General features: G+C 53.1%; 4 protein-coding genes across 4 annotated transcripts; 1 reads left to right on the forward strand and 3 right to left on the reverse strand.

The window, feature by feature from the left end:
* Positions 1 to 659: 659 nt before the first annotated feature.
* LAJ45_05988 (uncharacterized protein) lies at positions 660 to 2,688 on the reverse strand (the record flags this gene model as incomplete). Its single annotated transcript, XM_046115556.1, has 10 exons — positions 660 to 1,179; positions 1,275 to 1,373; positions 1,448 to 1,528; positions 1,597 to 1,677; positions 1,753 to 1,812; positions 1,885 to 1,992; positions 2,070 to 2,117; positions 2,180 to 2,215; positions 2,300 to 2,347; positions 2,615 to 2,688. The coding sequence occupies 10 exons, from the start codon at positions 2,686 to 2,688 to the stop codon at positions 660 to 662; spliced, it is 1,155 nt and encodes a 384-aa protein (XP_045971140.1).
* A 2,930-nt stretch (positions 2,689 to 5,618) lies between these two features.
* Positions 5,619 to 8,324, reverse strand: LAJ45_05989 (uncharacterized protein; the record flags this gene model as incomplete). The annotated part of the gene is made up of 4 exons (XM_046115557.1): positions 5,619 to 7,937; positions 8,008 to 8,025; positions 8,147 to 8,198; positions 8,260 to 8,324. 4 exons carry the CDS (start codon positions 8,322 to 8,324, stop codon positions 5,619 to 5,621), a joined length of 2,454 nt encoding a protein of 817 aa, XP_045971141.1.
* Positions 8,325 to 8,806: 482 nt separating this feature from the next.
* On the forward strand, positions 8,807 to 10,321 carry LAJ45_05990 (uncharacterized protein; the record flags this gene model as incomplete). Its single annotated transcript, XM_046115558.1, has 1 exon — positions 8,807 to 10,321. The coding sequence occupies one exon, from the start codon at positions 8,807 to 8,809 to the stop codon at positions 10,319 to 10,321; it is 1,515 nt and encodes a 504-aa protein (XP_045971142.1).
* Positions 10,322 to 11,783: 1,462 nt separating this feature from the next.
* On the reverse strand, positions 11,784 to 14,788 carry LAJ45_05991 (uncharacterized protein; the record flags this gene model as incomplete). Its single annotated transcript, XM_046115559.1, has 10 exons — positions 11,784 to 11,995; positions 12,069 to 12,228; positions 12,399 to 12,830; positions 12,890 to 13,274; positions 13,331 to 13,534; positions 13,595 to 13,714; positions 13,781 to 13,793; positions 13,902 to 14,065; positions 14,262 to 14,540; positions 14,724 to 14,788. The coding sequence occupies 10 exons, from the start codon at positions 14,786 to 14,788 to the stop codon at positions 11,784 to 11,786; spliced, it is 2,034 nt and encodes a 677-aa protein (XP_045971143.1).
* Between the last annotated feature and the right edge of the window lie 24 nt (positions 14,789 to 14,812).

Below are 14,812 nucleotides of genomic sequence, written 5' to 3' on the forward strand. Positions count from 1 at the left end.
CCAGGAATAATTTCCAGGGCTTGTTTCCTGCACATCTCTACGAAAGCTTGGTGCGATGACAGGCACTGTTTACATAATTTCCACTGTAGCTGGTACAGACAGTCCAACATAGAACTCAGATACTCTCAACGTTTTATATGTATGCAAAACTAGCTAGAAGTGCTCGTGGGAAATGATATAAATGCCATTACAGCAATAACGGGTTCCAGGGGGCGATTGTGACGACCAGGTCAAGCTCAGAAAGGCTTTAAATTGCATTTCTAAATGTGCTACGGGTGTGCAGTGCGAGGAGTCAAGGTTTGCGTTTAACACAGAAGTACAGAGGAGAAGCTATTATATCACGATTTTCACATTTACTGAAACAATCAAGGAATGCAAAGATACGCTGAACTTGAAGGAAAAACGATTCATGTTATTTCCTTCAACAAAAACGGACGGACGGACGGCCAAAAGCGCCCACTAACTAAAACAAAATAAAATAAAAAGAGAGAGAGAAAAAACAAGAAATTAGAAAAGAAACGAAAGATATTCCACCACTCACACAAACGCAGCCTTGCGTTACCTGCACACAGTCTTAGACACAGACACAAACACAGAAACCCAACCACAGCAGCAGCACCGAAGAAGCACGGAGAGAGTCAGAGACGGCACCAGCCCCTCTAGATGGGCTGGACATAAATATACCAGTGTCCATCCTCCACCCACCCAACAGGGCACCTCACCACCATCCCGCTGTTGATCTGACGGCACCTCTCAGCGCGAACAAGGCTCACCAGGGTGGCCCTGTTCACCTTCTTACGGCTGACGCCATCCTGGCGCAGAAGCACTTCGCGAAGGTAATCGAGGTGAAGGCCACCCTGGACATGCTCGAACTCAAGAGACCCTACCGTCCACACGTTCCATTCGGCGGAGGCTGCGGGTGGCGGGATGCTGCGCCCTTGACGGAGCTGCTTGGTTTCGGGCCGCTTGGCAATGTGCTCTTCGCAGATGAGGTGCCAGGTGGTGCCGTTCTCGGCTTTTTGGATGGTTTGCAGCGTGATGAAGATGGACGCGGTGGGGATGGTGACGGCGGGCATGGGCATGGGCATGGGTGCGGCTGGGGCCATTGGTGCTGCGGTGGCCAGTCCATGGGTGGAGAGACTGGCTGAGATAGAGGATCTAGCTTCTGATGCACTGGTACTGTATATGGAGTTAGAACTGGAATAGCAGCCATTGGAAATGATAGGGTGGTTGCCAGAAGAGGGCAGATATCAAGGACCAAGGAGGAAACGTACTTCTGAGCTACACCTCTGCGGCCGGCGGCCTGGCCGGAAATGTTGCTTCCATGAATATTGCTGTCCGGGAAGGTCAGCCCTCCTCCTCTAGCACGGTCTCTGCAGATGATGGTGTCAGCACTAGATGTCAAGTAGGGAGATATATTTTCTCTTAGTCATTGTGGGAAACTCACGCTTGGGCCTGGTTCCAAATAATACGGGCCATATCCTCGGGAGTAGGATATCCCCTAATACCTCTTCCGGCTCGCTCGAGTCTATAACAATGTTAGTTTTCCGGCAGGCTCAGACAATACTGCAGACCGGGAGGCTGAGAGAAACTTACGATTGATTGATATGGTGACGTTGGGCAGCAGATGCACTGGTACTAGCAGTGTTATTGTTGTTATTTCCAACGCGAGTCGGGCTGCAGCAGGAATCATTAGTTAGGCTCAGATAATAATAATGGAGATATATATACTAGGGACTAGGGAGAACGTACTCTTGGTTCCAAATACGCGCATCGGCAACACTACTAACACCCCTTCCAGCATGGTCAAAACTGTGGCAATGTCAGTCAAGCAGGCAAGACCGGGAGATCTATACCCTATTAAAGGCCAAGAAAAAAACTTACTCAAAAGTACTATGACCACTGGCGTGAATAGGAGCCTCGGGAGCAATACATCTATTGCCACGAGTGCCAATAGGAGCCTCGGGGGCAATGTTTCCACCTCTATTCATGCTACATAAGTGTTAGTTACGTAATGAGACTCGAGATGGTGTTATACAAGGGATTGTTTCGTGGGGTGAAAGACTTACAGTGCATCGTCCCACTGGCCATGAGCAAATCTTTGGCGTTCGGCAGAACTGTTGTAGCCGTTAGTGTGGGATTTAGGCGGGGGTTAGCAACTGAGAAGATAAGGCCTTACATAGCTTCCTGGGCTTGGGTACGACGGCCGACAGAACTGGCAGTAGAGTGTTAGTTGAATTTTTCCTCCCTCAAGATATTGATGGCCTAGGCTAGGCACGAAGGAAGGGGGGAAACATACAAGATTTCTTCGGGACCATTATCAGTGTTGAAGAATCTTTCGTCTTGACTAAAAAACCAAAAATACATTAGTTGAGATGTCTCCAAAAATATTTTCTGGGATATTTCTTTTCTTCTTTTGCTTGAAGCCAGCAAGGGAGAGACGGAGGAGGAAGAGAAGACTTACTCGACATCATTACCATGTCCTACTACGTGAGGACGGGTATTGGTTGGGCTGGTGGTTCGAAGAAAAATTTGTAAGTTAAACTTCTTCAAATAACAGTAGATAGATGTCTACGAAAAAACCGTGAGGGTAGAAATTGAATGCAAAACTTACAGCGCTTCGTCTTCCTGCATGAATGGAATAGTGCTGCCGGTAGGCTGTCTGTTGTCGTCGTCGTTCCCGTCCATCTTGAGAAAGTAGCTGAAGTCCTTGTTAGTTCCAGACGTTGATAGGAAAGTAAGAATCTGTGGCAACAAGAGAAAGCATACCTTGAGGATGGTTTAATTGTTTTCTTTTCCTTTACACGGAAGTAGACGTGTAAATCGTCGACGTTGTGGTGTTGTACAAAGAAGAAGGAGACGAATGTGTGAAGAAGTGAAAGATGGAGGGGGGGGAAAAAAAGGTGAAAGGGCGGGGCGGTGGTAGGTGATGTTATAATCCAACGCCTGCAATTCCAATGCGGCGCGCCCACTTCTAAAGTGTTCGCGCCCTCTTACTTCTTTTGGTAGTCCCCGATTAAGAGCCCGGCAAATTGCAAATGGTCGACATCGGTGAATGGAACAAGAGCCCGGAAAATCGGAGAGGCGTTCGGATCGCACGCCGTGATGCGCTTTCTATAGATGCGACGGCGCTCCTTTTTGTTTTGACTGTTATTTTTTTGCACGGCTTTGAATGGGAGGGAGTCTTTAAGATGTGGGGAAATGGGGTGTATCGATAGTCTGAGGAGGGGGGCGGCGCTCTGTACGGTGGATAGAGAGCTCGGCTCTGTGTTCACCTTTGCTCTATTACTCCTTCTCTTGACGCCCGTGACCCTTCTTCTTCTTCCTCTTTTTGATCTTTCCCTTTCATCCTCGTTCCTCCCCCTCGAGTCCACTCGTCCCTCAAAGCTTCCACTCTCGTCGCAGCACAAAAGACACACATACTTCATCTACTCACATTCTCTTACCCCGCGCCCTCCTCTCACATGTTTTGTCTTCCCTTCCCCCGTCTTACATACCACGATACACTACATCTCGTTCACCACGTGCGCGCACATCAGTCTAAAAGTCCTCCGGCCCTCCCCCGAGGAAACTGCACCCTTTTCACCTTGCTGGCCCAGCTTAGCCACCCACCAACAGTACCGGCAGTGACAAGACCGCAATTGAGCTACAACAGAAAATATTTACAGAGCCATCCACCACGCCACGCCACACAATGCAATGGCATAAACCCACCCCACTTTTTCTCGTCTCGTCTTCTCGTTGCACCGCTGGGATCATGGGACATCACTCGATGAGGACGTTGCGAGATTACAGGCTTGAGACAAGGATCAGAGGGGGGTTACACAGGAGCTAGACCGCTTTCGGTTTTTAAATATTTGGATTTGGTGGTTTTGTTTACGCTCCCGCCCGCGGCCCACTCTTGTGGCTTTTTACGGTAGGAGAGGTGCATGCGCCGTCGAACCTTTCCCGTTAGTCAGACTCGGTGTTGACTTTGCGCGATGGTGAGGGGGCTGGAAGAGGGCCTGCAACGTAGACTGTGGGCGCCGCGGTATTTCCTTATCTACTACGAGGTATCTGTCCGTGGTGCGGGACGGGGGTGCGGCCTGGGCTGGGGGTGTAGGTACGCCGCCAAAACAGTTGGGTGTCGGCGCTGGGCGTGGGCACGGGCGCTGCAGGGGTACCTGTGCGGGCCGCGGTTGCTGTTGTGAACGCTCTCTCTGGGAGGGCGTTGCCACCATAGAGTAGAGAGATACATGAGGTGCTTGGGAAAAAGCTTTCGGCTCTCTGCTATCGTTGAGAATGAACAAACTGCTGAGTGAGATTCCATAACACCGCTTTCCGGCGGCATGGGATTTTATATATTTACTTCCAGCTATAAGAGAGTGGTTGTTCCAAACTACATGTATTTCACCTCGTTTCCCCCTTCTTTTGTGGCTCCCCTGGCCTTGCTCTCCTCGTATGATCTTCCGGCGCGGCGGGGTTCCGGGTATCGGGCAGACTATGATGCCCCAAACTACGTGTACCTATCCTTACCTGCATTCTACACGCCAATTCTCTTGTTCGCTTCAGACGAGATGTATATCCAGCCCGGCCGGGTGTGGCGCTGATTCAATCAGGACACATTCCTGAGCTGCTGCTGTGCCGGCGAAGGTGAAGCTGAACGGTAGGGGATGGCTGGGGGTGTTCCAGCTTCTACGAACGCCGCACTCGGCCGGACAGCTAACTGGCTACATCATGTAGTAACCTAACTTATATGTGTGGGTGGTAGGTGCATGTACTGTGGTGCAGTTAGCCGGACGGCCCAAAGCTGTGTGACACAGGCACAAGTAGTAAGCACACGCAGGTTTCTGGGACAAGGACATGTCGGAGGGACATGATAGTACCTCTATGTAGTATACATGTAGCTACATGTACATATAAGATGTAGCTTTCGTTCTTGTCTACATGTATTTCTTTCTCCTTACTTTTCCTTTCTCCTTACTTTTCCTTTCACCATCATCAAATCAGTACCTACACTCACATTCGGGCTTTCTATTTGTGAACCCAACACCTATGCTGAAATCCTGTTTCGCTACGTACAAAATGTGAGCTGCAACATTTGGCATTCATTCCATTACCTCAATTCTATATAACCCAGCCACCCCCCCGCACCGCCGATCGCGAGTGATAGTCCATGACCCGCTGTGTAACAATAGGACTCAATTCCTTTCCTTGCTTTTTTTCCGCCCAATCGAGCGGCAACCAATGATCATATGCCCACTATCTCACTCCACATCCAGATCAGCGAGAGATCTGTTCCTGCATTTCTACATGTATTGATCTGATCTACGCCATGTACCTGTTTTATTTAGCTACTACAGTTATGTTGAAAAACTATATACCCTCCCGACCCGGCCCGTTTGCTCGGAATACAGACGAATGTGAATGATAAACTCCTGGTATAGCTAGCCACCCACGCAAAGAAAAACGCAAACACAAAGAATAGGGGAAAAACAGGAAGAACCGAAACCGGGCTTACCATACTAGCTGCTGTCTATGTTGAAAAAGACGACCCAACCACACCTCTCTAAGACAAGACAAAAAAAAAGAGCCCACCATGCAAGAACGAAAAAAAAAAAAAACGAAAAAAAGGAACTCTACCCCACAAAAGCCCCCAACGCACTCTCCGCCTTGACCACCATCTCCTCCCACTCCTCCCCGGGCACACTCAACGCCGTGATCGCGCCCCCCGCGCCAATCCTCCACACATCACACTCCTCCTCCTCCTCCACCTCCGCATCCACCCGCACCGCACTGCGAATCACAACGCTCCAGTCCCCCGCGCCACACACGCTCCAGTACCCCACGACACCACTATACAGCCCCCTCTCGCGGCCCTCAAGCCCCCGCAGCAGCTGCACGCTCCGCCGCTTCGGCGCGCCAGTCATACTCCCCGGCGGCAGCGACGCGGCGAGAACATCGAAGCCGGTCATACCAGACGCGGAAGGGAGAGCGCCCTCAATCACGGAGACCAGCTGGAACACGTGTGCGTACTCCTCGACGACCATGAGCTTGCGCACGGCCACGCTGTCGCCGGCGAGGCGGTGCAGGTCGTGGCGGATCAGGTCGACGATCATGAGGTTCTCTGCGGTCTCTTTCGGGGTGCGCAGGATCCGCTCGGCGGCGGAGAGCGTCATGGTGGGTGATTTGCGGACGGTGCCTTTTATGGGGCGGAGCTGGCAGGTGTTTGTGCGGGTCCAGGAGAGGAAGCGCTCGGGGGAGGAGGAGAGGAGGGTTGTGCCCGAGAGGCGCAGGTAGGCGGCGTAGGGGGCGGGGTTGCGCGCGCGCAGGGTGGTGTAGAGTGTCCAGGGGTGCGGGGCGGGGCGGGGGTGAAGGATCTTGGTGGTGGTGGTGAGGCAGAGTTCGTAGGAGTTGCCGGAGGCGAGGTGGGACTGGGCCGTGACGATGGCGGAGAGGTAGGAGGGCTGGGAGGGGCGGAGGATCTCGGGGAATTGCTGCGTGGGCGTGGGCACCGGGGACTGCGTGTGTGGGGTGGCGGAGGGGGTTTGGGACATGTCGGCGGCGAGCTGGAGGCGCTGCGCGGTCGCGGTGAGCCAGCCGTCGTCGCAGGGGAGGAGCGTCTGGATGTAGGCGCGCCCCGTGTCGCCGTCGATGACGATGCTGCGCTGCGCGAATGCGAGGCTGACGTCGGGGACTTTGGGCCGCGCGCTGTTGCCGTCGCGGAGGACGGGGATGTCGAGGGATGCGACGCCGATCTCGTAGTTGAAGTAGCCCACGAGCCCGCCCCAGAAGGGCGACTTTGCGCACCCGCCCGTGGCGGTCCGGGAGTGCATGTATTTGGCCAGGAAGCGCCAGATGGAGCCCTCGTACTCGGCCAGCGGCACCTGTGTCTGGTCGTCGCTGCTGCTGGTCTTGCTGGTGGTGGCGCCGCCGACCCTCGACAGCGCGGCAAAGGCGTCGCCGACGTTGTAGGTGATCACGCGTGTGACGCCCGGTATCAGAGCGGCGAAAATGCACCATCTGCCCGGCGCCGCTGCCGAGTCCAGCATGACAAACTCGTCCGCGCTCTGCACGCCGAGTATTTCCGCGACCCGCGTCGCCTGGAGGCCCCGCGCGGCGACAACCTTTGTTGTCACGCTCCGGCCCACCTTCTCGCCCTTCTCCACGACCTGCGGCCGCACGCCGCTGCGCCGCTCCCACGCCGCCTGCCGCTCCACCAGCCCCCTCTCCACATCGCTCCCGCCCCACCCCTCCGGCAGCCCCCCCGCGGCCCTCATACTGCTCCTCCCCCGGCTGCGGTTCCACTCACACGCCAGGCGCCACCAGTTTGCAACCACCTCTGCGCCGCCGCCGCCCGCCGTGCAGATACTCTCTGGGTGGTACTGGACGCCCCAGAACGGCTTGGCTGTGTGCCGCACCGCCATCAGCACGCGCCCGTTCTCGGCGTCGTGCGCCCATGCGAGGGCCTCGAGCTGGGGAGTGCTACTACTGTCGTCCGGCGGCAGCACGGCGTGGAGACTGTGGTAGCGCACGGCGCGCACGGTGCTTGCGCCTATGCCGCGGAAGAGGTCGGTGCCGCTGTGGGTGAGTGGTGAGACGAGGCCGTGCTTGACGGTGGGGAGGGGGTGGACGGTGGCGCCGGAGGCGAGGCAGAGGGACTGGTGGCCGAGGCAGACGCCGAGGACGGGGAGGAGGTGCTGCTCGCTGAGGTGCCAGATGTCGGCGGCGAGGCCGATGTCGGTGGGGTTTGCGGGGTGGCCCGGGCCGGGGCCGATGACGAGGGCGTCGAATGAGGGGAGGTGCTGCAGGAGCGTGGGGAGCGGGAGGGCGTCGATGTGGAGGGTGTGGACTGTTGCGGAGGTTGTGGTGCGCAGGAGGGAGGCGAGGTTGGAGGTGAAGGAGTCGTAGGCGTCGAGGAGGAGGATGCGTGGGGGGGGGGAGTGGCGGAGGGCATTCTGGATGGAGGGGGTGAGTGAGTATGGATGGCCGATGGAGGGAGGGAGGGAGGGAGGGAGAGTGACAGACTGCTTCCAAAGACAGGGCCTATCTCTACACTCCGAGGGCCACTCAACGTTGATTGTAAAAGCACCGACCGACACCGACCGACACCGTATGATAGCTATGTCTGTCTAAGCTATGTCAAGAGAGAGACAAAACCCCACACATGTCTCGTTCCCCTCCTCCAAGACAAAATTTTTTTTTTTCTTTGGCACACCCTGCGTCGATTTCGCTTAGCAACGGCATATTGAGATCTGACACCTTCCCCACATGCATTACCCTATTTCAACCTCATCTCTTGCGATACAGAGGCGGTTTCGCGGTGATGGTATCCAATGCCACATGGGCAGTTGTTTTCAGTTTGGGTTTTGGTTTTTTATTTGCGAATGGGGTTTTTTTTTTCGTAGGGTTGGGTGAGCGATTGTAGAAATTTGATTAGTTCAAACATAAGATTAAACTGGAGCATTCAGGTGTTGGGGTCTACGGAATCCCTAGTGGATGGGGTGGTATTACAGTACGGGGTTCTACTTCTTGACCTCCAGACACACGGGTTATATGTTGTGCTTGCTGTAGAGTAAATATTCGCGCACCCAACGCGGAAGTTACCGCCACCCCACCGCGCAGCTTACAAAGCCGCCCTCCTCCCCCCACCAACGCTCACTCACCACCATAACTGACTGCTCTTCCACTCCACCCCACCCCAAAACCTCCAAAACCTCGCCCCCCCAAAACCTCCCTCCATCAACCTCCATCGTGGACGGAAACCTGACTGAGGCAGTAGGAGTCGGAATCGGAGTCGGAGTCGGAATCGAATCGCATCAGAACCATGCCCCTCAACCCCACCACCACCGCCATCACAATCGACGACCTCCTCTCCTCCGCCGACGAGCGCTCCCAGGAGCTCGCCACCGTCGCCGCAATCTACCCCGAGCTGCACCCGCTCAGTCCCACCTCAGCCACCATCCAGCTCCCCGTGAGCCCCCTCGTACCCGTACCCGTACTCTTCCAAGACGAAAACCCCACCACCACCACCAACAAGAACACCAAGAACCAGCCATTACTCCCCATCTCACACTTCCCGCCACTGACACTACTATGCACCCTCCCCAGCGGCTACCCCAAAACCGCGCCGCCCACAATCACACTCAGCACCCACCCACCCTGGCTCCCCGCACCCGTCATCACCCGCCTCCAATCCGAGATCGCAGCGCTCTGGGAGGACTACGGCCGCGAACAAACAGTCTACACCGCCATCGACCACATCGCCACCTGCGCCGAGCGCGCATTCGACATTGCGCCCCCGCTCGCGCTGCCGGCGCGAATGAAGGCGGCTATGGCAGAGTACAACGACACCACGGTGCGCGCCGTCTTTACGGCCGGCACGTATGAGTGTGGCATCTGTCTGGAGCCCAAGAAGGGCGGCGTGTGCCATCGCGTTAGGAGCTGCGGACATGTGTTTTGTAGGGAATGCTTGAGCGACTATTTTGCCGCGTGTATTGCGGAGGGGAATGTTGCGGCCGTGACGTGCTCGGATCAGGCGTGTGTCAGGAAGGCGGCGAAGGTGGCTGCTGCTGCTCCCCCGCCGCCGTCGCAGCAGCAGGGGGAGAAGAGCGCAAAGAGTATGTTGCTCCCGCCGACGCTGCCGCCGGAGGAGCTGGCGGATATCGGCATCTCGAGGGAGCTCGTGAAGCGCTATGTAGACTTCAAGCAGAAGTCTGCGCTCGACGCAGACCCGGGGACCGTCTACTGCCCGCGTAACTGGTGCCAGGCGCCGAGTCGGGAGAGTATCGCCGCGCTGGAAAAGGCGATGGCGATGAACCACACCACGTACTACCTCCCCCCGCACGGCCTTGCCCCTACCCCTCCCACCTCTGCCGCCGCCGCCACCACCACCACCACGGCGGGGGCAGGGGCGGCGCCACACCAGAAGCTCCAAGTCTGCTCGCGCTGCACACTCGCCTTCTGCCGCGTGTGCGAGCGCAGCTGGCACGGCGACGGGACCATCTGCCGGGCGCCCAACGCGCCGCTTACCGCAGAGGAGCTTGCGAACGAGGACTACATCAAGACGAACACCACGGCGTGTCCAGAGTGCAGCACGCCGATTCTCAAGAGCCATGGGTGCAACCATATGATCTGCAAGTGCCAGGTGCACTTTTGCTTCCTGTGCTCGGCGTATCTGAGCCCTAGTCAGCCGTTTAAGCATTTCAATACGCTGGGGACGGAGTGTTATATGCGCTTGTGGGAGGGGGAGGAGGGGGATGGGGGGAGGGATGGGGGGGAGGGGGAGGAGGGGGAGGAGGGGTTTGGGGGGTTTGTGGTTGTGCAGGGTGTGGGGGGGTGATTGGTGTTGTGGGGGGGTGATGGGGCTGCAAGGGGGGAGGCTGGGGGGAGTGGGGGGGATTGGAGGTTTGGGGACGGTTGAGATTGCGACGAGCATGGCGATATCGGTCGATTTGAAATTTCTCTTTCTTTTCTCCTTTTCTTTCTGCGTTTCCCCTTCCTTTAATATCCCCATATCCCCCCCCCCCCTTTTTTTCTTTCTTATTTTCATTGCTATGGAGTTTTTCCCTTTTTATGTTTTACGTTTTGTTGGTCAAAAAATACGGACGGGGAGCTCGGTGGGTGGGACTTTGGGTGTTTTGTTTTTGTGTTTTGTGTTTTATTTCGCAATCGTGGGGTTTGGGCGGCGGCCCGCGGGGGGGGGGGGGGGGGGGGGGGGGTCGTGTATGTACATGAGTTTATACCGTGCTGTGCTAGTGTGTGCGGATTAGAGCGAGCTAGGGCAGAACGGAAAAAAGAAATAGATGCTGTGTGTGGTTCCCTGAAGCTGTAGGTATTGTGGTTGGTTGGCTATGAATCGGTTGCGGTTTGGCGGTTATTAGGCGTGGTTGGAGGTGAGATAAGTGAGAGAGAGAAGTGTCTGATGATATTGTATTGCCGTCGTGAATGGATGGATGGATGGATGGTAGATAGCGTCATGGATCAGCACTCGGTCTGAGACGGTGCTTGGCGCCAAGAAAGGGATACTATCAACCTTAAAGCCAATTGTTGGAATTGACACTTACATGTATCTGCTGTATATAACGTGTTTTAACACCTATGAATCCACCACAGTGCATTTGACAACCGGACTAGCGATGTCATTGGCGCTGATTTATATGTATGGGAGAAAAAAAAAATCTTTTAACGCCGAGCTTCGAAGAGCCTTCTTCCCGCCTCCTGAATATATGGATATATATATAACGTTAACTTCCATTCCCCGGCCGGCCGGGGGCTTCACTTCCTTTACAGGCTTTTCTTATATATAGCTACCCTAGATCTACTATATATATATATATATATTCTTGAAACGGAGAGTCGGCCGGGGAAGTAAGTGATATGATGGAAATCGAAGAGAAGAGGGAGTGGTGATTACAAGTTGACTGAGAACGAGCCGGGTACGTACTGGTGTACGTATAGTGACTAATTTATAAATGTATGATTTCCCTTTAAGCAATATTGTATGTTTATGAATATATTGGGCGGCTCTTGAAGCTTGAGCAGAAATTTCACAACTGTCCATCATACCAAAATAAACACAAAATAAAATCCTCTTTCGACATATACCTTTTTTTTTTTTTTTTTGTTATCAATCCATCGATTGTATATATGAAGAGGGGGGGGGGGGGGGGGAATATGAAGATTGGGTGGAAACTCTGCACCCCCCCCCCCCCCCTCTCGGGTCTAGGACATAATACCGCTTTTTTCGGCAACAAAAAGGAAAAATATCAGCCCATCAGGTCTGCCCGGCCATAAATATCATATCACTTATAAACCTTCAGAGCCTCCGGTAGCATTACACTAATAGCTGCAAACGCGGCCGCATAGGTTGCTGGCACAAAAGCGTTTTGAAAGTCGTTGGGGTGCCCAACCAGCCACCACGTTGCAAACGCCAGTGTTCCGAGCCAAACGATAGCCAGCAAGGAGATGAACTTCCACACCGAAAGACCCTCCATGGGCTGTAGACCCCAGCCTTCTACTCGGCTCCCCCCTTTTCAGCGGCCCAACTACTCTTTTGGGCATGAGATCTAGACAGTCGGTGGCTGTACCGGCACAGTCAGGCTGTTCAAAATAATGCATAAATTCGGCTACTGGGAAAACGGGTGGATTCTCGGGTGGCTTTGGGATATATTCATAATCGCGGTTTGTATGAGGAGGCAATTCCTCAGAGTCCTGGCAGTCGACATAATTCTGATAGTATCGAATGAACTTGAAGATGTTAGCATATTGAACCTTAGTCATACGAGAGAGCTCTTAAGTCGTCAGTCCAGATCTAATCTAATGATATAACCTTGCTCGCATATAACAGCTCCCATAGGAGGCCTGGCTATATCATTGAGATCCGGATCGACCGCTCAAGGGATAAGCGTAGAATTTACCCTGACAAACTTAATCCGCGCCACAAATGACAAGCTAAGCCACCTTTTCCAGCCTCGCGCACGGCGGTACTCTGCCCTTAAGTTCCGGAAGAACTCTCTGTCATTTGAAAAGGTTTTCTTATCCATCTGCACAAGCACTGTTCGATGCTGCCGCTTCCTTACGCAGCAAAGTATGAAGGTGCCAAGATTAGCAACAATCATATTTCCGGCTAAGCTAAGTACCGGGATGCCTGAGGTGGTTTGTTGTGGCGTTGAAGATAAACGGCCCAGCGTTGTTAGTACTGCAGATGGGCGGGTTGGAGGTTGACCCGACACCTGCGAAGTCCCCACTGTCCTGACGCTGCCAGAGCCAATACCAGCTGGAGATGAAGGAGAGTGATATCTCCCAATGATTTTGTCGCTAATCACCGTAGATATAATAGATCCACATGCCTAAAAAACGTATTTAGTAAGATATCACCTGCAAAAATGAGTGGATCCGGAGGCTCTACGCATTTCCAAGACATTTGAGTCAGACCAGGCTCCCCTGGGGGAACAGGTGACCTCAACGGCCACCAGCAAATTTCGCTCTTTATTCTGTTCTCCACCCAGATTCCTATTACGTCAAACCAATTTCTATGGTATGGCCTAAACTCTATCTCATTTCCAAATAAGTTGTCGGGTACGTCGGGTTGTGATCTAGAGCTGTCTATTTCATTATCTGCATATATCTCTGAGAATTCAACCAAAGGTACGCGCTCGACCACTTCAGCAGACTTGGAACCTGAGGTCGACGGATCTTGGCTTTCAAGACTGGGCAGATTTTCAGAGACCAGTGAGGTTTTCATATCTCCAAGCACACCGGATATCCGTGATGAACTCTGGGCTTGAGATGAGCTAATCAGGCTTAGCAAGGTCGCACCAAACCGAGTTCTTACGGCATTGGGACTTACTCCGTCGCAATCGATACATTCTTAAGAGTATCATGGCTAGATAGCTCCGAAATGGCTGGTTCTTCAACTTTGTTCAATGATTCTGGGTATTGATTGAGTGGCTTCGCATGTGCTACAGAAGTTTCCATATCCTCAAACATCTCAGGTACTACAGACGTCCCCACCTCCTCAAATATCTCAGGTATCGGTGAGAAACTCTCAGAGCTGATCAGGTTAGTAAGACCGCATAAAATTATTTTGCTACTACACTAAAACTATACTTACTCTGTCTTGATTGATACTCCACTGGGAGTTTCAAAGCCAGATTGCTCTAAGAGGGCCCGCTCCGTAGCCTCAAGCGACATTTCAGGCATCCGCGGATAGTTGATCCCGAATCGAGGAGAGCTAATCAAGCTTAGTATTGTCACGTTAAATCATGCTGTTACGCCATTACTATATATTAGGACTTACGTTGGTGCTTCCCCTAGAGTATAAGGACTGGATCTTCGAAACTAATCCTAAATGTATATAGCGTGTCGTTTTGCCTTGTCCGTCTCCACTTGTAGGGCGTCTAAGGAAATTCTGCGGTAACTTTTGAGCTCCATCAATTTGTGACCAGCTTCCGAAGACTCCGCCGCATTCCTTTCCGTCATGAGTCGCCGTAAGTTCTCGCTCTTATCACGGGTTGCCGGCGCCTTCAAACCCCTCATGAACCCCTTAAATCCCGGGGCCCTCGCTGCAGGCCCCTCAACTTCACTAAATCATAGAAATGTAATTCAGTCTTTCATCACAACCGAAAAATCATTCTCATCTCTTCTTTCAACTCCATAACACTAGTGCCAGCACGATTCCCAATACTCAAAACAAATATCGTTCGTCTCTATCTCTCTCTCTATATATATAGATATAGTGGGAGAAGAGAAAGAAGGGGGGGGTAAGAAATAGGACTTACGTCACTGTAGGCGCCCGCGCCCTATAGCTAGCCATATCTAATTCCATCTTCAACCCCCGGGCAGACACTTCGTTAAACATAGATTGTAGCACCCGCTCGTGCTCCACCAACCTCATCAGCTCACTTCTCCAAAGAAATCCGCGAGCTTCTTCCAAAAACCGATCCACAGGTAGTTGTATCTGCTCGTGGCGCCCATCCCGTAGCATATGCTCGAATTCCTCTAACCTGGCGCTCAATACGCTCAACTCGCTCATTGCCTGAGAAATTGCCTCAATTTCACTAAATCATAGAAATGTAATTAAGCTTTCATCGCAATCGAAAAAATCATTCTCATCCCTTCTTTCAACTCCATAACACTAGTGCCAACAAAATTCTCATGGCCACAATACACAAAACAAGTATCGTTCGTCACTCTTAATAAAATACATAGATATAGAGGGGTAAGAAATGGGACTTACATACTCTCTAGACCTCCCCAATACTTTTCGCCGAGTCCTTTGCCACCAGAAACCAGATTTCGACGTCATGACTGCCGACAATATTATACGACT

The sequence above is a fragment of the Morchella importuna genome (genome assembly GCF_003444635.1).
Source record: "Morchella importuna strain M04M26 chromosome Unknown Morimp01GS017, whole genome shotgun sequence".
NCBI lineage: Eukaryota > Fungi > Ascomycota > Pezizomycetes > Pezizales > Morchellaceae > Morchella > Morchella importuna.